The sequence below is a fragment of the Aulonocara sp. 'chitande type north' Nkhata Bay genome, linkage group LG14 (genome assembly GCF_057382095.1).
Source record: "Aulonocara sp. 'chitande type north' Nkhata Bay isolate Kocher_YH1m ecotype deep benthic linkage group LG14, A_spYH_male_GT1.1, whole genome shotgun sequence".
Classification (NCBI taxonomy): domain Eukaryota; kingdom Metazoa; phylum Chordata; class Actinopteri; order Cichliformes; family Cichlidae; genus Aulonocara; species Aulonocara sp. 'chitande type north' Nkhata Bay.
The window spans coordinates 2,706,377-2,728,746 of NC_141357.1; the positions used below are offsets into that span (position 1 = coordinate 2,706,377).

Consider the following 22,370-nt stretch of genomic DNA (forward strand, 5'->3'; position numbering starts at 1 on the left):
ACATATCACGTCTGTGATTAGGAGTTCTTTCAAAGGACACAAGTTTGGACGATTATGTTATCTGTACATGATGTCACACTCCAGAGAAGGCAACAAATTTCAGTGGTAGCGCTCTGCACTGGTTTTCTTCATAAGAAAGGATCTTGTAGGCCATTAAAAAAAATTTCAGCTTGTAGGAAGAGACCAGTATTGGCGCTGGTGCAGTTGAAGATCTGATTTGCTCCATGGCAGCAGGAGCTGGCAGAGCCAGGACCCACAGAGATCACAGGATTCGACAGACAGACAGAAAGTTGCCATCTTGGACATTTGAAATAAACCCTACCTGAATGTTACGTTAATGAAACCTTCCTGTCAGCAGAAAACTACATCAAACGCATTACAAATCCAGCATTTATTTAACAAACCTCTGCTTAAGATAGTCCTGTCTGTGAAAGAAAAAGAAAAATCTCACATTTCTTGGCCTGGTAACAATTTGTGAGATGTCACTGAAAGCATGGGAACATGCTTGATCTTTTAAATGTCTCAAATATGTTAATATAGCAGCCAAGGCTATAAAGCACATGAGGGGAGCTACCTTTTGTGACCTCTTCTGGGAAACCAAAAACTTTTTCATCCCATCTGTGCCAAAGGAAATTTTGCAAAAGCCTCTGCAGTCTCTTATAAAGCCTTAAGTGGTTTTTAATGGCACCCCGGATTGGACAGAAGATTAGACAGCTGGCTTGTCACTGGCAATGGTCAAAAAGGCCTGGAGTTTATCTGCTGGTGTTGCCCATGGTGACATAGTCAAACACTGTAATGGACAACCTCACGTGTTGTTCTGGGAGGACTGCAAGGCATCAAAACCCCTGTCTGCGTACTGGCTGCTCCAAATGGTGCAAATGCCCATCTTCAAAAGTTCATAGTGCTGATCGTGTTACTGTAAATACTCCATCAAGTAAGATGAAGGGGGCGGCGGGGGATTGAGAGCAGGTAATTTAAATCTCTTTCCCAGGCTTCAAATCCAATCAGTAGGAGGGATCAGTCCTGCTATCATCTTCACTGAAAGACGGGTTAATCTTAGAAGAACATTCAAAACAGACCTCTGCTCATCTCTGACTCCGCTCGCAACACACAGTCGGAGCAGTTGGAGGCCTGTGTCAACACATGTGGCCCTCGGATTTGTATAATATGACCATAACTATCTCACGGCTCACTCTGCTGGGGGATCTTTATCCAATCTTGAGCAAGTAAATGTAATGAATAGCTGAGTGACATCACACTCTGTGTTTACATTGGTTCCCTACAAGCATCGCTTTCACTATGCAATTGTGTCCTGTGAGCAGGTACTAAATTATCCAGGAAAATTAGGCTCAACTGAATAACCAAATAATAATCCCCCACATAAGAAGCGAGCTACCGGTAGCTTTCCCCCAGGGAGCTGACATGACATCTAGTGGGAGAACCAGATTCACTGGAAGGAAAAGAGAGAACAATGAATATAAAACCATTGTTTGGCAAGGTATGTATATGTTCACCTCTTTAATGAGTTTCCTCATTGTTCAGATTGTTCAGAGTTGAGCTTTAGGGTTGTATATATACATAAATATATTACCTGGGGGCACTGGGACTTGAATATTTAATAACCTACTTCACTTAAAGGACATATGGATTTGTAGTTGAGAAATTTAAAAAAAAATACATTTTTAATAAGAATTAAAATGTGAATAATTACAGAATAAATTAACAGCAGTATGTGGTTAAAAACATATAGCAGTAAAAAGTGGCAGACTTAAATGAACTGGGAAGTTTGTATATATGTGAAATCAGCAAAATCACAATCAACGAGTGAAAGATCGCAAATTCAATTTACTAGCTAGGGTGGGAACCCAACAGCAACACTAATGCTAATCGCACTAATATAAATATTAAACAGAAATAGGTGGTTACCCAACGGCTGTTTTCATGGAAAGGAGACACAAATGACACTGTAAATATTTTTAATTAATAAATGCCTGTTTTGGTGGAAAGAAAGTAGATAATATTTTTTTAACAAGTCACTTCAAAGTATTTTAGGGGATGTTGTAATTATTTGATATTATTAAGGGAGCAGTCTGTATTATAAAATATCTTTACCTCCTAAATAGTACAAGTTGTTTGTCCTTTCCTTTAAAATTGTTTACTCCCTTGTTCTACTGTAGCAACATCATTAAGTACCATTAGGGAACTACTTTAGATAATTAAGTCCTATTTTCATTAAAGTGTGGACAGTACATATTGTGATATAGGTTATTGACTTATTATAAAGTGCGACCTGTGTTTGCTGCTGGTGTACAAGTAACGTATGGCAAGATGAGGTGATTCATTATACCGTACTTACTGCAGTATCAGTATTTTGTCCCGCCCCTATTTTAAGTCTAATGTATTAAAACGCTGAATTAAATCGACCCAGGATAACTGCTTTTCAAAGACAACATGAAGGGATACGTATACATTCAGCAGCGTGACTAAGTGAGTGAACTTAAGGGGGGGCATGAGAAATGGAAGTCAGTGAGTGTGTGTATGATATCAGTGTCAGGGTGTGTGTGTTTCTATGTCCAGCCAGCTGTTTCTCTTAACAATCCCACATGTTTAGGCCCTCCAATGATCCATTCCTTCTCTGGGAATCTGCAGTACTACAGCGAGATCAAAAGAAGTGTTGAGGGTAAGGGGGGGTGGGATGAGGATGATGAAGCGCTACAGCCTAGTAGACTAAGGCCTGTTGTGGGCGCCGGGTTCCTCTTATCAAACTGCTCCTACTCACTTGACGGGCTGTGTACAAAGAGGCAGAGTGAGGCAAGAGCTGCGGTGGGTGCTTTGAAGAAGGAGGATTACACCTGGACAATGACACTCAAAATAACAAGTCTTCTAGATTCAGCTAGGACTGAGCTAGTTTCATCTCGGAGTGTTTGGGAAATATGGGATCCTTATGGTTCATCTGCATCTGTCCTGACTCCCCTCTCATCTCTGCACTGCAATATATATATATATATATATATATATATATATATATATATACACACATATATATATATATATATATATATATATATATATATATATATATATATATATATATATATATATATGACAAAACTGGAGAAATTAAAAGTGTCCATAGTTTAAATACACATAACACTCACATTTTATTGTGAATGTTTTTTTCTTCATAATTCTGCATATTTATGGAGCCATATGATCTTTATTGGTTCTATTCCCATTTTAAAGGCTTTATTTGTGATTTAGGTCAGTTTAATTAAAACTGTCAGTTGTTATTGATTCCTGATTTTCACCAGTTCTTAATAAAGTCTAAAAATGATCTTAAGAAAACAAACAAATACAATAACAACAACAAAAACGTCTAATTTGAAGTCACAAGCAGACTCTCCTGGTTAGAGGGAGTACACAGGTGCATATGTTTACATTCATTCAACTTGATTCACGATTGGCTTTCCTTAAACTTTACATTTAGTTGGGTTAGGATATTAGCCAACGACAACTAGAAGTTGAGTAACGCCAATTTTTACTGAGGAATGCCAACGTTATGTTATTTGGCGACTACAACACCTCCAACAGATATATGGATATTACTTTTATTTTTATTCTACAAAAGAACAAGAGTTCAAACTGCATCCAGGGCAAAAATCACATTATGCTGCTAACAGAAGTTCTGCTCTTTGCTAGCACCTGCACAGATAGCACAGGTAGCATGCTAACACTAAGCTAGCCGAGAACCCAGAGCTGAGTGTATGCAGACCACGGCTCAGCAGCCAGAGCCTGAACTTCAACCAGTAACAAAAGTGGTAATGAGTAGTTCAGCTTAAAGCCTCCCTTTGTACTGGTTCATGTGTCTGAAGTAATAACAGTGGCGATCACTTTGAATTCTCTGTGGGCTGCTTTTCATTTTAGCTGTGTGTCGTCTCTTCATACGGATCAACTAAAAGAAAGATTGGACGTTGCCTTCATTAGGACAGGGACTTGTGTTGGTGTGTGCAACTGTCAGAGGTGGGTAGTAACTAATTAGCAGAGTTGGGCAAGTTTCATTTTGAAAAGTAATTAATTATAGTTACTAATTACTTCTTCAGAAAAGTAACTGAGTTAGTAACTGAGTTACAAGATACTAAAAGTAATTAATTACTTGAAAAGTAACTATTGCGTTACTTAAAAAAAAGTGTTTAACCCTCTGGGGTCCAGGTCATAATTGGCCATTTTTAACTACTTCTGATGTTTCCTCCACATTTCACCTTTACAAACTATTTACTTTGTCTTGTTTGGTATCATTGTTTTCAGCACAACCTCACGTGTCTGAATTTACAGTTATGTTTTCATTTTGACAAACTGTATTAACACAACTGATCTAAAATCAGACAAAAAACATAAAATCCGAGTAGAAAAAGTTATATTTTTACTGTAACAACCACAGACATGTTTATTGAACCATATTTCATAACTTTAGATGCAAATATAAATTGTCAATTTGAAAATCATATGGACAAGTTTTGCAAACAAAGTTATTTGCAGCCATTTACCTTTGACCGTTTTTTTTTTTTAAATAACCATTTCAAACTGTTTGCGGAACAATCAGCTGTTCTTCAATAAGATGTCACAAATTATTTGTGCCACTCCAAAAAATAATTTCTGTCCACTATAAAGGAGAACATCACAGCCTGATACCTGCAGGTCTGACAGCAGCAGGTGTATCACTCCTGTTTCTACCTGGAGACAGCAGTCGCCTCATTGTTCTGACACACAACACAAAACTATCCACAACACTACACACTAACTACACAAGACAACACATTAATTACACACTCCATACATGCTAAATGTTACAAATTTCTCACATCTCAAAACTCGCTCTCTCTCTCTCTCTTTTTCTGCTCTCTCTCTCTCTCTCTCTCTCTCTCTCTCCGTCACCCCTAAAACTTCCCCCTCTTCCTAAACAACCAAATGTCATGTTGTCATATCATTTTTTGATTGGTCGACATGGTGCATTTTTCCACCAACACGAAAGGGCTGTTTTTTGTTTGTTTTGGGGGTTATAAGCAGTAGCGGTTTTTGATACGGGCGACACGGGCGGTTGCCCGGGGCGGCATCGTGGTGGGGGGCGGATTCACGGGCATCGGCAAAAATAAATAAATAAATAAATTGCTCGTACTCATGCTGCCAGCCAGCGCATATTGGGAGCGCATAGGCACCGATCGGTTTTCTATCGCCCATTTGCTGGGAGTAAGGGCGCCCTCCGTTTGCGAGGTGCGCCTGCTGCTTGCGGCACAGGGAGGAGAGGGCGGGGCGGCGGGGGATTCTCTGGCTGGCTGGAGCAGCGTCTAATAACCAACTTGCAAAATAAAACAATTTAAAAAAAACCCAACAAACACAAAAACACCAGACATCATGATACAGACTTATAATTTGCACCGATGTTTTTTCGAAATTCTGTACGTGAAAAGTGAGCGCGAGAGCCCTCGGTGCGCCTGCGCGCTGCTGAAGTCAAAGTAAACTTTATTGTCATCTCCGCTACTTACAGCCCAGCATATAGAGAGACGAGACGACGAGGCTCCAGCTACAGCAGTGCAAGTAAACAAAAAACAAATATAAGAAGAGTAAGAAAATAAATATACACTTTAGGACCAGGGGTAAAGGATCAATAACAATTTAAAATTTATAATTTGATGATTTAAAGTCTCACACACAACCCGTCGAAAGGGGAGGGGCCAGCTGCTTCCAGATAGAGCACATTTCATTCATAATGTTGTAAATCCAAGCCCATTATGGATTCATGATTTGAATCCTGGGTTGTGTGAAATCCCAGAAATACACCTTAGACAAAGTGAATCTTGAACTAAGGTGTAGGTGTGTTAGATCATGTTGTGGTGATCCTCGGGTTGGGGGATGATTGTTCATACTGGAGTGCAAAATTCAAACCAGTGGAAGATGGACAAGAAAAGTTCAAAGCCATCAGGTGCTCAGTTTAGAAAAAAAGAGAAAAAACAAGCAGAAACGAGCAAAAGATGCAGGTAAGCAGATGTGTGATTGGATAATGGCAGCTCATCCTGAAACTATCAGAATCAGAAAACTTTATTAATCTCTAAGGAAATTATGTGCGTTACAGTTGCTCCAAGAAGAAATGGTAAAAATAGCAACAGTAACAGACTAAACTCCAAACAATACATTATGTTACAGATTTTAATATTAATTAGTCATTGTCAGTTGTTGATTTGTCCTGTTCTCATTGTATGAGGAATAATGATGGCTGTTTGGTAGCTGTTTGCATGCAGTGCACACTCTCTCTCTCTTCATGTGTGTGTGTGTTTCTCTGGTGAAATTCAGTATAGTGTTCGCACCAAACAGGCTAGGACCGCCACTGGTCATAAGCAGAGAGTGCTTGCTAGAGCTGTCCTTAGACAGTAAAAACGCCGAGTATATCTTGTTTATCATGACTCTGGTTTTACGTGGCCTATCAACACAATTTAAAAACTGGCACCTTGTTGCTTTGTCTTTAAGTGGTCATGTGATTGGCTTACCACGACTACTTTACTCTTCCTCAGTCGAACAGCAGCACTCATGCCATTGTTTTGCCCCTGAGCTCCAGGTGTTGTGCTAGAAAGTGATTACCGTCCGCGGGAGCGCGCAGCTGCTTAAAGCTGTAGTCCAGATTACTTACAGCTACTTCCTGCAACTGATATAAGATGCGTTAAGCTGACCACGGCTTCAACCGTCTGTTTGTTGAAAAATAGTAACGCGACCACATCGTATTTTCTTGTTAGTAACTGTAACGGCGTTGTAACGATAGAAATAGTAATTAGTTAGATTACTCGTTACTGAAAAAAGTAATGCCGTTAGTAACGCCGTTACTTGTAGCACCGTTATTCCCATCACTGATAATTACATTTACTCAGTTACATTTACTTGAATAATATTATGTATGTATGTATGTATGTAAGTATCTCTACTCGAGAAAAAATTCTGGCTACAGTACTCAGTGTGAGTAACTTCAGTGAATGAGTAATAAACACGTTTCATTCAAAAATCCATGAGACAGACACTGCAAGTACTTTGCCCTATTCTGACATATATTTATATTACCTTCTCTAAATATTAGTTTAATAATGATTTGGAAAAATGTTTCTTCTGCTTAGATTCATTATTTTGTAATCATGTTTTTTTATATGTCGTTTATTTTCAAATACCAAAATTTGCGACTGCAGTCTAAGAGTCATGTGATTAACCAGTGAGACAGTATTTCAGGTCATTTTTTGTGCAGTGCACTAAATATGAACAAAATACACAAGAACAAACCTGCAGTTGGTATATAACTGCTGTCCAACCAATCAATCTGCACAGCTTTTGGATGGATTTCCGTTCAGTTTAGCTCTACAGAAATGCACGTCCCCGTGTGGCAGCCATCACATCACTCAGACTTTAATGACCTTAGTTTATCCAGTAGTTTGGTTTGCGACTAATTGCCTCCATAGCTCTTTCAGACTTGGATGAACTATTTATTTAGTGCAAATGAATATTAGAATTGTAACATTGCTTTCTAAGATGGTTGACTTTACTTGCTATGAATCATTTTTTTAGCATCATCATTAGGAGCTTACAGCCATGCTAGCTTCTTTTTGAAGCTGCACTCACCCTGAAGAATAAGACAGACTGGTGTGTGAACCTCAGACGCATTCACGATGATGCATTCTTTCCTTACAACATAATTCCAAGAATTAATCTCTGTATATTTGTTGTGTGTTGTGTTGGGGACAATAAAGTTACCATTGACCTGTAACCTGCCTCTTTTCGTCTTTCATTTCTTTTCTTTTTATTTATCTACATGTATTTATGACCTCAATGAATGTAATAAATACGTCTGTTGAGAAATTTCTCCAAATTAGTGGGCAAATGCTCACTGCTGTGACTCTCTGTGATACACTTTGAGATAATAAAAAATTAGAAAGATAAAGCAGGGATTGTGTCTGCAGTAATGCCTGGTTCCCACTCTTGGGTGCTTTTTATTGTCTGTTCAAACGACACATTAAATACAATGTTCTACTGCCAAATGCTTTTTGCTGCAGTATGATTAAAATACCTTCTACCGTGATGAGACAGTGAGCACTACATGCACTGCTCATGACGTGCTTAAATAATTCAGTCTGGTGTCGATATCATTTTCATTTTCAGATCTGTTGCTTGTCAGCGATGAAGCCAATTTTCAGCGCGCCCGCTGCAGACTGACTGCAGGTAAACTCCGATAGGTCTTCCAGCACAGCTGCACAGCTACACGACTGTACAACTCTTCAAAGGGCTTTAAGGATTCAGAGCCTACTTTATCAGCTGGACAAGGAAAAGCCCATCTCCTACGGTTATACAGCATTAAGGAAAAAATGTGGTGACCTTTTACATTTTTCGCTGAGGAAAAAAACATCCCGTGAGGAATGAGAGGCGGAGGTCAGTTTGAGAGTGTATTCATTCTCTGGTTAATGTCCAACAGCCTCACTATCTAATCCTCAGGTCGCATTAAATCCAACCAGCCGAGCAGTCATTTGTGTTTTCAATTATGCAGTCGCCGCGGCAGGAACTTTCTGTCTCTTCCTGAAAGACAAAATCATAACTGCCGTACGTTACTACGAGCTGTCTAAACAGATGATCCCAGAAAGATGTGATACTCATCTTGCATAATGAATCCATCACTAGAAAATCACTTTGCCTGCAATTTTCCAGAAAGCTATGCATGTTTTCACTCTGAAGACTATCGCTACGTTTCAATGTTCTATGAATAACAAGGAGCTCGACCGTTTCCAGGTTACTGTTGACGGGGAGATTCAAATCAGGTGAAAAACTTTTTCAGGTAATCTTTGTGTTTCATAAACTCCACCACAAATCCTGCAATGCAGTAATGCAGTACGTTAATGTAACAACAGCAGAAAATACATTTACTGTAGAGATTTAGGCAGATGTTTAATATGTCTTCTTTGACTCCACGTCTGAACAAACTGTTTATTCCAGTGCTTATACCTGACAGCAGACACTGGCTGGTTCACGTGTTCCAATATCCAAACAAAAATGCAGTAATACAAGGGACTGAAAAAACCATGAGAAATTGTACATTTTCTTAGATTACATTTTGAATGTAGCTCTTTTGAAGTATTTTTACACTAGAGTATTTACTCTTCTGTAAAATGGAAAAAATACTGCAAACATGAACTCAAACATTTCTTTTAATTTTTTTATGGTTCATCAGAAACATGCCTCACTCACCTCCCCGCTTTAGTAATGATCATCTCTGTACCGGCCTCGTGGAACTTCTTCCACAGCTCCCTCTCGTGAAGGACGACCTTAATGTTCTCAATGTTCTGAAGGAAGAGTCACAGTTACAATCAAAACTACTCAGACCATCCAAGAAAATGCAAAATAGTTGCATATAAACACCAAAGGGAGCAATTTATAAATCAGCCTAAAGCGTACTATTTCACAGTCCATCCAGAAGATGCAAGATTGCCCTCCGTGCGTACCTGGTCGGGCTCGGTGGAGCTGGGAACGGTGGGAGCTGTGGACAGGCCCAGTCGCGACTGGTCTGGAAGCAGATCCGTCTCCCCGCCGGTCTGGAGCCGGCTCACATGTTCGTCCGTCACAGTTGAAGCTTTCTCCTGAAGCATCGCTGCAGGATTAGAAGAATACCCAGCTGTCAGATTTATCAGTGAGCAGCAGTGAAAGCAGAGGGGAACTGTCACTGTGGGTCAGACCTGGCACAGGACATTTTCCAGATGTAATGTAGCCTCATGTCATATACAGTTATAAAGTATACTCCTATATATATTCTATTACTGTGAGACAGCATTGGCCTTAAATCAGTGGTGCCAAGAACTTTATTAAGCTATGGTCATTTTTTGCTATGTAATGATTAATGTGGAAGCAAAACTTTATTTCAAAGTTTTTGTTTTTCATTAAATGTTTTAAACACTAGTTTTTATTAACTTAAAAAATGATCTGAAATAAAACAACTCTCCCTTTTATTCAACAACAATTCTATCTTTTTGCCACACCTTTGTGTGTTTTTTACACAAATGTAACAGATTGCACGTCAGTGTGAGTGCAGATCACATGTTGTGCGACTGTGAGCCTGCACAGCTGCAGGCCATCATCTTACATATTTAGGTTTTTGAATTTAAATATGAATTTCTAAGATTTAATTGGAGTGTGTAAAACTTCCCCCTTCTCCAAAATAAAAACGTCCAGCTAAGCTTTTGTAGTATGAAGTCAGGTTTCCATTACAGACCGCACACTTTTTGCCAATGAAAGATTTTCTATTTGAATGACATTTTTAGACCCAATTGAAGCATTTTTGAAAAAGTGAATGCTATATATATGCAGCCTTTATTTTTGTAGTTGAAATCTTTGGTTTGGGCTGGGTGTGCAGGTACCACTGGCTGCTGTTGTTGATAAATTCTACGGAGGAAACCTGAGCCAAGTACTGGTTTAATACTGGGCATACAAACAGAGAGACAAAAATGTTGAAAATACAGTGATAATATTCAAGTGGCACAACAGAGGAATGAGGTTTCAATATTTCTCTTCTCTCCTCACACGCTGTTTGCTTTTAAGTCGATATCAACAATGCATCAGCACAATTTTCCGTTTGAAGTTCACGCCAGTAATGAGGCAAACATTTTTCTGTTAACTGAGGGTCACAAAACTCTCTGTGCTACTGAGCTACTCTGTACTGCTCCATTTCATCCATTAATCTAGAGAATGCCAGCACCTGAGGACCATCTCATGTGAACCTCGGCCCGTAGAGACTTAAACATGTTTAGCTCCGTGACAGCCAAGCTCAGACTTTATTAAAGATTTGTGCACGAGACTCCACAAAAGGGTCAAAGTCTCAGCAGTAAATTAGGCTGACACACTGTACAGTGAACATCGCTGCAGCTGAGAGTGCAGCTCTGAAAGGCTGAAATCTTCATTTCGATTTGAAACACAGAACTGTTAACAGAAAAAAAATCAAGTCAAAGTAATACATCGTTAACATGGGAGACTCGTCCTTGTCATTATTATTTTGTCCTCACATGTACAGAGTCACTGCGGCTGTTTCTGCTTCTGTTCCTGCCTCAAACCTCGATGCAGCTCTCTGTGTGCTTCGTACTGCAAGTTTACAACTATTACTTCTGCTCCAAATGCTTTTGTTTAACTCCACAAAGTTAGACAAAGTCTAACTACAGTTTAGTTTTCAGGTCATTTCTAATGGTTGGAAATGCTTCTGTACTTCTGTAAGGCAAAAGCTGCTCGGAGTATGCTAGTGTGAAACCTGTTGCTGCGGTCTCCTAGCCTCAGGGCTGCACGCTGTGGACGTGAGCCTGTAAACATAGAGAAACCACTCTCTTAGCCATGAAACTGGAGAGGTGGCATCCAGTGTAAACGGACGGAGACCTTTGTGAAAGCTAATAAAGATAAGATCTGACGAAGAAACAGCTACAAGCTTTTTTTCTTTTCTCTTTTTTGTACAGTGTGAATCTAGGCCTTTCACTGGTTCTGTTTAACTGATGAGCACAAGCCAACAGCGCATGCATGAGCCTGTTTCTGCCTCACACACGACATCCAATCTGAGGACTATTCCGGACATATTTCTGTCCGTTATAACATTTCGATAGACTGTAAATAAATACATGAAAACAAATCCATGGCACCAAATATGTTTTCAGCATCTAAAGGTTTTATTTAAACATGTAAATCCTGAAGGGAGTCTGGTTTGTTCCTGCTGCTTACAGGGAGAAATGATCATCTAAATGAATCTGCTTGGAAAATATTATAGTGCACTGAAAGACAAAGAAGTAATGGCTATGCAGCAAAGCAAGCAAGAAACAGGGGAAACAAACTGCACACGAATACAGATGAGCTGCTCATTTAACTGCAAAGCTTCACTTTTACTTGTCTTGCAAGCAGGAAAACTGTTCGGCCGAAGGCCTCACAGAAGAAAGTCGTGAAACTTGGCAGCCATCTTAAAGCACCAATCATTTTGAACCTTTGCATTTTGAAATGAAAATATCATGCAGAAAATCACAGGTCAAATCTCATTTTTAATAAAACAATTAAAGGTTCTGCCACAAAATAAGGTTTTCAATGTTCCCCTGTGGGAAACACTGCAACAACCGTCTATGCTGGTGTGGCGTTCTCTGACACATTTAACTTAGATGTCTCCTGTTTATGATGCCACGCTACAGCCAGCATCCGTGGGCCTGTTGTTCACATATTTTCCAGAGGTCTGCAGAAAGACTGCAGAGTTTGAAGTAGCAAATACCAAAAGCCTAAGACGCTAAAAACAGTGCGTGTGTGTGGAGATGTGCTAACTGTGTGAGGCAGATGTAACACATTTCAATCTGCCGCCATTTTGTGTCAACAGCTCTGAACCATGAAGGCCCGGCATCAGTGCTCAACACGTCCTCAACAACAAACAACGTTAGCTGATGAGGACATAAAGAAAACACCTTCCACTGCTTCTAATCCGCTGACAGCATTTAAACCTCAATGCAAACAAACAAAAACTCCTCAAAATAAAATGAGCAAATACTGATGCATGGAAACAATAAAGCAATTGTCTGGCTTTTAATCTACGTCATTTTTTAGTGTAAAATGCAATGATCACAGCAGCTTGCATATTTACATACATACATAAAGCTGGGCTTCCAGCCCTGTTCCCAATAATATTTTAAAACAATCAAAAAACTGAACACGAAAAGCTTTCAAACCATCCTCCATTCAACACAAATATTATAAAATATATGAAGTGAACCATGCATTTTGAAATATTTTAAATAGCAGTATCATTAACTAATTACTTTTAAGCTGGTGTGTGAAAACTTCCAAGCACAGGCCAGTGTTTGTAAAGAAAATGTGAAAGTCAGCTTTCTTAATAATGTTAAAGTAATAATAATAATAATAATAATAATAATAATAATAATAATAATAATAATAATAATAACAGCCAGTCAAAAAAGTCAGCATGCACATGTTCTGAAATAAATAAATATCAATAAAAACAAGTAAATAAAGATAGAAATAAAAAGCTAGACTTGCTCATCCCAGCTCTCATTCAGTCTGGCTGTCTCTCTGTCTCTCTCTCTGACTGTCAGTTTCAGCGCTTCCTTGTCAGATTTCTCTGTGGACTGAGTACAGTGGGTTAATTACAGTGGGTTGATTCCCCCACAGAGTATTACACTCTGGATGACACAGCATTGCTCTCCCCTCTTGAAACAAACAGCACTATTTACAAGTCGGTCGGCAGCGCGGACGCTTCTCTACTGTACCTCACGCAGTCAGCTATCATCTGCTTAAATCCATCTCCGCGCACAGCAGCTCGGTCCTCGGCCTGCAAACAGCAGGGTTCCTCCCCTTCCCACCGCGGCTGCACGTGCTTTTAGAAGATAACTGCTCGTCTCGAGCGCTGTGCTGACGGCTGCAGCAGCGGCGGCTGTCCGCTGGGAAGTGCCGGTCGGTTCGGCTGCCTTAGTGCCTTTCAGCTTCTCTATCGACAAGCCGCGTTCTGCGCCTGTGCAGTGCGCACTTGGAGCTCTGAGGGGGGATCTCAGTGGGTTATTTTCTTGGAATCACACACACACACACACACACACACACACACACACACACACACACACACACACTGCAACAAGAGCTTTCCTACATTGCTACACGCAGTAGCTCAGTCCCCCTCGGTGTGTGAAAGCAGCAGGGAGAAAGTGATTCGTTGCCCACTGCTCCTCTCACCGGGTCAGCCTTACAGCTGTGGTGTAGAAACGGTGCCCTCCTCTGAGCCTTGGTATCTTGGTAGCATTCCCAACACCACCAGACTATAATGTGCATTATTATTATTATTGCGTTTTCATTTGAATGCATGTCTGGTAATTATCTGGTAATTGCTGTATCAACCCTCGTCATTGCCTCGGGTCACCAGGCCGGACTGAACCTATGCTGACTAAAGTGAGGCTTTAATGTAAAACCAAGTACAACCAGTGAACAAGACAATATTCATAAAATATTGTAGAAGATAACCCCAGCCTTCACTCGCCTCCACGGGGCTTGGTGGTGACCCTGACTCCCCGTCCACGATAACCCACCTCATGAACCAGGGTAGCCCCCAAAACACTGTTCCCCACCCGACATGAAGCCACGAAATTATTCAAAATACATTCTAACAACTTGTGCGTGTAACCACCAGTATAGAGCTTTGTAACATACAATGGAATCTCACACTGAAAACAGCGAGCTGTGTGCTACAGTAGCACATAGGCCGCGGTGGATTTCTATTAACAGCCTCACAGCGGTTTAATAGAGCGCTCGCATTACTTGTGCCACTGCAGACATTGTGATTAATATGTCACTTGCAAATATGCACTGGCCCAAACCAGCGATTACCTATTAGGAATCCTGGATTATTCATAACATTTAATTATTTATTTTGATCAGCATGTATATAATAAACGCTGAATGAATCGAGACCACAAGCAGATCATGCCTACTCAAATAACTGAGAAGACATTTTGAAAGAAAATAAAACCCTCGTAAATTCTACGTTTAACAAGGTTAAATACATGGATTAAATTAAATTAAAAAATAAAAACTTTACGCATTAAATGGGTTTAAATGACTCTTCCATCTCCATAAAGACCCGAATGTAAAACCACTTGAGAATAATGTTTAGGAAAATGAGGTAGTGTTGAAAGTGTGTGTGTGTGTGCGGTAATAACCCAGCAGCAGCAGCAGCAGGCATCCTTCTGCACACTGCCACATGCAGCAGGGCTGACGCGGAGGCCGCGCTGGGTCTGCAGGTGAAATATACGCTGTGGCTTCGCGTTAAATGAAGCGTGAATCTGCAGCGCGTCTATAAATCAGATGCCAGCGTGACTTATATGTCTGCTTGGTGACACGAGCGCATGAACGGCCCCGGTTGTCACTCAGCTGTGTGTGTGTTTGCAGCTCTGCTCCGCTGCCTTTCCAAGCAGGCTGATAGCGCTGCTGACAGACTTTCTCCAACTCCTGAAGAGCGGAGAGTGAGCTGCTTTATTCTCCAACCCCAAACTATTAACTCGACACACATTCTCGCCCTGCCTCACTCACTATAAACACCACCGTTTATGCTCAATTTAACCCAAATAAATACATTTATCTGTCTTTTATTTTTTACCTTGTACCTTGAGTTTGCTGGCTCATTAAACTATCAGAAGTAAAAGAAACGCGCAAGAAGTGTTTGTCTGTCTCCACCACAGAAACTGCAAAAGCCTTCATTACGATGTAGCCGCGTTTATCTCCGCATACGCCCTTATTGTGTCACAGCCAATTAGCCAATCAGTTCAATTAACCAGAAAGCAATTAGACTAAAGCCTGAACCCTTTCAAACCACATAAATGTGCGTGTTGTACTCTCAGGAGAAGTGTGAACCTCGTGTAGCGCGGCTCGATCAATATCAGAGAGTTTGGAAATTCACAAGACTTTAAATATTTAAGTGCGTGAAAAACTTGCGTGAAAGTGTTTAAGTGTTTTCACAAGTAACTTAAAAAATGTGTTCGAATACTAAAATAACTGCATTTGTACTTTTTGACGGGCTTTAGTTTGACACAGACGCAGCACACTGAACTGTAAAAAGTAATTCCAATAACAGATCATAATACACAAAAAAACTGCTTATTTTGTTATTTGGCGAGCTTCTTACCTCCCGTCCTCCTCTCTGCGCTGCCTGACCTTTGTACTCCTTCAGCCTGCTCTCCAGTCTTCAGTCCTCCCTGTGCCACACGTGCAGCACCTCTGCATCTGCTGCAATCAAAGAACTTCAGTTTTTTCTTCTTTAATAGATGTATATAGCGGCAGATTAGAGCTGGCCTTCTTGGAAGGGAATTAAACCTCCACGGACTCCCACTGTCACGTGATTGGAGCAGAAGGAGGTTTCGGCTGTAGCCAGTCTGACACCAGCGTTGGACTGGGAAATATGACTTCCAATTGGTGATCAGTGATGGGAGGCAAACGCCACCATTCGATTCATGTTCTGTGAATTATTTTACAACATTATTTCGCTCCTTTTGCGCTACTTGTTACTAAGCAACACAACTAACATCCATTCTACAGACCCCCAGCCAAACGAACTGCATGCAGGTATATTTATGTGCTAATTATCGTCCACAAACCATTAATCTTTAAATCAGGTGACTGTGAATGTGTCAAATTTATTTCCTTTGTTGATAACAAAAATTCAAATACATTTGCTGAAGTTTAAAAACCGATTTAATAACGCTACATTTTCTTGAAAGTGTCACATCACTAAAAGCAAAGGAAATGTTCTTGATGTAGAGCTAAAAAATTTAACATAATAATAATAATTATAATAATAATAACAATAATAATAATAATAACAATAATAATAATAATAATAATGTGTATGCATAAATATGTGAAATTTGTAATTTTTGGAACAAGGTGTGAGAGTGTATCAGTATAATATTATTAAGCTTATTATCAGATCTGAACTGTTAGACACAAATGAAATGTTTTTTTCAACACAAAATCTTCTGAACTGTCTGCGGCCCTTCTTGTAATTCTGTGTTAAATATTTCATGTCTCCATTCAGTCTTATGTCATCCATAGTTACAGTTTTTCTCAAATGCTAAAACACATGTCACAAACGTTACCACCAGGTCCCCCAATGTCCAAACACAACACCCTTCTCTAAAGCTACATAAACACAACCACACCTTCCCACTGCAAAACTCAAACTCCCACACCAAGAGAGCAGCTCGAAGCTGTCAAAACTGTAAACACTATACACAGCATTACACACTACAGCAAAACAATTGAAAACACAATGCTCAATTTGTGAGAAGGTTCTTTGTTTCATAACTGCCAATGCATATTTTAGAAACTATACAGTAACGGATCGTCGTAGATCTCTGCAGAGGATTAGGCATTTAGATTTGTGAGTTTCATATGAGTAGTATAAATCTATAGAAAATCCTGCATGTACGTACACTACTGTAACACAACTCAATGCAAAAACAGAATCTATTGCACACAACAGTAATCTTGAAAACATGAACAGGGTGTGAAGTTTTTTTATTTACGTTATTCACACCACACACACACCACAATCACTGTGCGGCATCATGTCGCTGAGCTGTTGCTCGCATCTCGTCCGTAATGATGGTGCGAGGTTGTCTTGCTCTCCCTCCTGGACCTTCTCCTCTCCCATGTTGGCCTTCTCCTCTTCCTCGTTGGTCGCTCCTCTTCCTCCTCTCATTTGAACTCCTCTTCCTCATTGGCCTGCTCCTCTTCTTCCAGGGCCAGCTCTTCTCCCTCCTCTGCATCAAATTCCTCTTCCCCTGACTCTGCCTTCATCCATTGTGTTTGTTTGGAACCTTCAGCATACTGTGCACTCTGAACTTGCTTTTACATGTGGGTACAGCATTAGCAACAAGTGTCTTCAATTTTGAGTCATTGTGTGTAGTGACTGACGCCAGGTGTGTTCCCTGTGTTCAAAGATTGGTGACTGTGGCAAGCATTTTGCATCACATGGGCTTTCATTTGAGGATATGAGCAGAGTTGTTTTGCAACATGTGTTTTAGCAAGGAAAAATGTGTTTAGATTTATGAGTACAGAGGGTTGTGTTTTGTGAATTGTGTCTTCATGTGACATGTGTTTATGGTACTGGAATATGGTGGCTACATTTAGTAAATGTGTTTAGACTACTGGTCATTTGGGTTACAGGATTGGCTTTTGTGTTTTAACATTTGAGAAAAACTGTAAAAACCAGTCATGCTGCTGCTTTGGGGATCTGGGATGAGACTATTTTCAGACCAAGTCCACCACATCATACAGAAACTCCAAAAATATCAGTTAAGCTGTTTACCTTGTCTACTTGATAATGTTCATTCTCAAAATGATGCAGTGCTTCAGTTAATCTGAGGCATAGCTACTGATGAAGTGTGTGTGTGTGTGTGTGTGTGTGTGTGTGTGTGTGTGTGTGGGTTGTGTAGTTAGTGCACATCACCAAATTCTGTTTCCTTCTTTTTTTTCTAGTCAAAATGGCGGAAGCCGAGTCTGCTGTAGATGGATACAGTGTGTCAGCCCCCTCCCCATTCTCTGCCATAGCTTCATTTCTAATCACTCATTGGTCACTTTTACTTCTCCCGGCCAATGTTGAGGCTTAAGTGGCTGCAGTGCGTCACAGACGAGGTGGAGATTTCTGTTTCAGTTCCCCTCCTCAGGCCTCCGCTGTATTATTGTTCGTGGCTGACCTCCAGTATGTTGCACAAGAAAACTTTAGCACATATTTGGATGGAGGTATTGTGAACATTATCTTGTTGAGTATTCCGATGGAATATTTTCACTGCCTAAGGATGTTAAAGGTGGTGTTGCTCTAATGTGATACACAATAATGAATTCTACTGTCCTCTGTGTTTTGTCTGTAAGAAACCATGAACAATGATTATTTAGAATAAGTTACTGATAGATAATTACTGGCCCTTTTTTTTATCCCAGAGCTTGAATCTTCAGTCTTACAATCTCATTAGCATCATTCCCAGTCTGCTGATGCTTTCAGCTGCTTTGCTCTGGAAAATAACACCAGACGACAAAGTTAGGGATAGGCACAAGATAATGGAGCACTGACCCACCGAAGAGTAATATACTTGTTGTCAAGATTTGGCAGAGATTAAAGCCCAGTAGGCTGTTGTAGCCTCACTTAGTGGTCAAGCTGCAAACAAAAATAATTGGCAGTGTTTAGTGTCACCACTCAGAAGATGTGGTGCTGATGGAAAAAGTTAGACCAGGTAACCCAGGATATTTGGGTTCAATACGAGTGTTTTACTGAAGTCTAGTTTAGATCTAAGCACTGCATCAAAAAAAGAAAAAAGAAAAGTAAAGCTTTGCACTGATTTGAACTTTGTTTTTTAAAGATTGAGTTTTTGATTTCACTTTGTAGCAGCTAAACAGTTTGGCTGCTTTACAGTGATTACTCAGGAGGATGGGATCATTGTCAGCACTCAATTTTCAACTTTCCAGTTGGTTAGTACAAATGCCAGATATGCTACAGAATACTCGGTCATGTAAAAAACAGGCGTGTTTATTCCAAATTATTTTATTTAAAAATTCTGTAACATGATGTTTAAGTGGTTTCATAGCAATCTAAATTTACACACTCTGTAATGTTTAATCAACATTTCTAAGTCAGCCTGAAGCCTTTTCATTTTGGACACTTAACAAACTTTGGCAGGAACAAACTTCCTGCTGTCAAATTATTGCAATGAAAATGTACATTTTCTCTTATGTGATAGTGAAACAATATAAAGCATATATACTGTATTTACTGCAGATATTTATGAGCGTTGCCGCTGTATTTTAGATGAGGACTGCCCGAGCAGCAGGCAACAGTTTCATTGTAAATAAAATAGTTTCAAAGGTTTATGCCTGAAGCTACACCTGGTTGGTTGGTTTCAGTGGAAAACAGCAGAGACACATCTCCGTGTTCCTGTTGCACTATAGTTCTTTTATAGCAGCACAGATCTCACTATTTCTAGCACTTTTTATATGAATCAGTGAGATTATGGTTAGTCGCACTAATAATAAAGCAGTTTTTTCCACCAACATGTTTATTAGACTTTTTGGCTTGGGTAGATCAGTGACTGTACTATCAGTTAGAATACATTCTAGAAAACCTCCAAAATTAAACTCTACTTAGAATTTTTTCCCTCATCTTATGGACTTTAGTCCAGACACCAAATAACTCTCATATGTATAATGTATGTTGAAAAATACCTGAAATACTGGCAAAGCTTTCCTGCAGTCCTATTCTGAGTCTAAAACATGATTCAGCAGGAAAAAGCTTCAAGTTCTAGGAAACATTTCCTTCTATAAAGATATGGTTGCTTTTAAAATCTTAGCTTCACACGATATACTGTAGTGTTGTTTTGAATGTCACAGAGTACATCTTCATTATACGCAGGGATTAAGCTCTGTGGTTGGATAACATCAAACTCTAAATCCTCTGTGGCCAATTAATAGAAGTGCAGTGGTTTGGGTTTCTGCAAAGGCATTTAAATGTAGTCTCTAACTCTGGTTTGACACTTTGGGAAGTTAGCCGGGTGTTTCCTGTGGCAAATTTTCTACATGTGGGCATCTATGCCTCAAGTGGCAGAAATGTGACTGTTCCCTTATAGTGCAGAGAATAACTGATTTCCCTGAAGTCTCTTTAATTTTTTGACAGTTGACAGAGACTTAAAGATGGTGTTTTCTTTTATTTAGACCCCCACAGTGCCCAAATTCCCGAGCACTAAATCCACTGACACAGACTCAAAGAATGTTTGAAGCTATCCATCCTCAGTGTTGGCTCTGCTTACACAGACTGCGGCCTCAGAGCAGTTACTCCACAACTACAACTCAGAGCAAACAGTAAGGCGTGGAGCCACCTAGCTCCATCACACATAAGGGAAAACTAAGTAACAACCTAAACCCGTATCCTCCTGCTTGCTATCATTAGCAAGTGTGAACTGATGGAGGTGCAACACAGGTCACAACACAGCACTTGAATAATACAAACTGGTGCCCTGTCTAGCAGGGTTACAGGTTCTTTAAAACTGTTCCTGTTTATTTGGCCTCTTTCTTTCTGCTCCATCTCACAAGCTCTGGCGTCTCACTAGTTCCCCAGTGCTTGTATTTAAACAGTGTCATGCCTTTTGTTTTTCTGAAGTAAGCCCCTGGACTCTTTGAAGTGTGCGCCATGTTTGCACTGAGTGCGTTTAATTTGGAGCCCAGCTTGATGATATTAGTGTCAGGGTCAATTGCTGATTTCAGTTGGACTTTAGAGACTGCCTGGCTGGCGGTATGTAGGCATCATGTGCTGCTCAGTTCAAGATCTGGTCAAAGCCATAGTCTTAGTAACATTCACGTACACACTGCAGCTCCTTCAGCTTCTCTGATCCCCGAACATGTGACAGGCCAGACATGGGACCTGGTTATCCTGCTGACTTCACAGACCTAAACCCAGCACAGTGGAAGCAGTCGGTCAGACCTCCCATGACGGAACCTCCGAAATCCTTCGCCGACTTCTTCCTCCTCATCGATTCATCAACGCACCAGGCCCCAGAGTCCGTGTTCTAGTTGTGCCTCGGTGAAATGGCCTTGCCATGTGCACAGAACGTGGAAGTGATACATTTGGACTTTCCCTTCTGCCTTTTATGTGGCTCGCGAAAAGCAGATGTGGGTCAGAGATGGCTGGCTCTTATTTGACTCTTGCTTATTAAACCAATGATTTTGTTCAGGAGGAAATGGAACTTCAAGTGAATGAATTCATAAACCTGGGACTTTAAAGGGCTGCAACTTCTGACCAACAGGTGTTGGGAGAAGAGCCAAAAATGCAAGAGTACAGTAATCTTTATCCAACACAACTCATGCTTTTATGTCTTTTTCTACAAGTTTTTTCTTTTGTTTGTTTTTTTCTCTTTGAGATACTCAAGTTCTGATGTTCCTCAAACTCCCCCTGTTGCTGCACAGTTGTCACTGTAACAGTTGGAGCTAAAAGCAGAACAGCAGTGTTTGCCTGTGACAAACTAATAACATGCAGACATCTGTGACAAGGACATTCTTTTACATTGTTTGCTTAAAGGGTGATTAAAGTTAAGTGGGACTGAAGGATTTTAAGGACTACTTTTTGTCCCCATCCTCACTGCTGCAGTCTGCCAGCTTTACTTTGTTACAGGCGGTAATAACTGGGCAGCCAATTTGTGACGCTGCATTTCACTATATCTCTGTTTTTATTGGGTGTGACTGACTTGTTAGCAGTCATCTCAAAGGGTTTCAAAAGACTTGTGCTTAGTTCATTTTCTAATAAAAAAGAGAAAACTGTGTGAGTATTGGATTTGAAACAGAAGCACTGATGTCATGTGTTTACATGACTGCGCGTGATCATATCTAAGATTGTTATGTGCATTCACCGATGCGACTCAGTCCAAAATACGATTACAACACCTCACATTTATTTATCAGTACGGAGATCATAGAGGCCATTAATATGGACGCAGGACTTTTTAAAACAGTTCAGGCAGCTCTCTTCTATTAACATGACGGTCACTCCATGTGTTTGAGCTGGCAGATCTTTACAAATGATGCTTCCTCCAAAGGTTTTGTTTCTCATCTTGAGATCAGCCAAATGTGTAAAGCACTACAGTTTGGAGCCCTGTGCAATATTACTGTACTATATTCTAAAAAGTCAAGATAGGCACCCTGCATTTTCAGGTCCGCCTTAGATTCAACACTGAATGGAGCTTTTGCACTTGAGACAGCCACTCGGGGAATGGGAATATTCACAGATGTGAATAAGTAATTCAGTAAAGAAT

At 40.2% G+C, this 22,370-nt stretch overlaps 1 protein-coding gene across 1 annotated transcript in view; it reads right to left on the reverse strand.

Annotated features, from left to right (window-relative positions):
• Positions 1-13,463, reverse strand: part of tbx4 (T-box transcription factor 4) — a 30,805-nt gene extending 17,342 nt beyond the window's left edge. Inside the window, exons 1-3 of the mRNA XM_086260593.1 lie at positions 13,305-13,463; positions 9,519-9,664; positions 9,265-9,359 (exon numbers count right to left, since the gene is read on the reverse strand). Of these exons, the coding sequence (XP_086116719.1) occupies positions 9,265-9,359; positions 9,519-9,662 (239 nt within the window). The 5' untranslated portion in view covers positions 9,663-9,664; positions 13,305-13,463. The remainder of the gene's footprint in view (positions 1-9,264; positions 9,360-9,518; positions 9,665-13,304) is intronic.
• Positions 13,464-22,370: the final 8,907 nt, after the last annotated feature.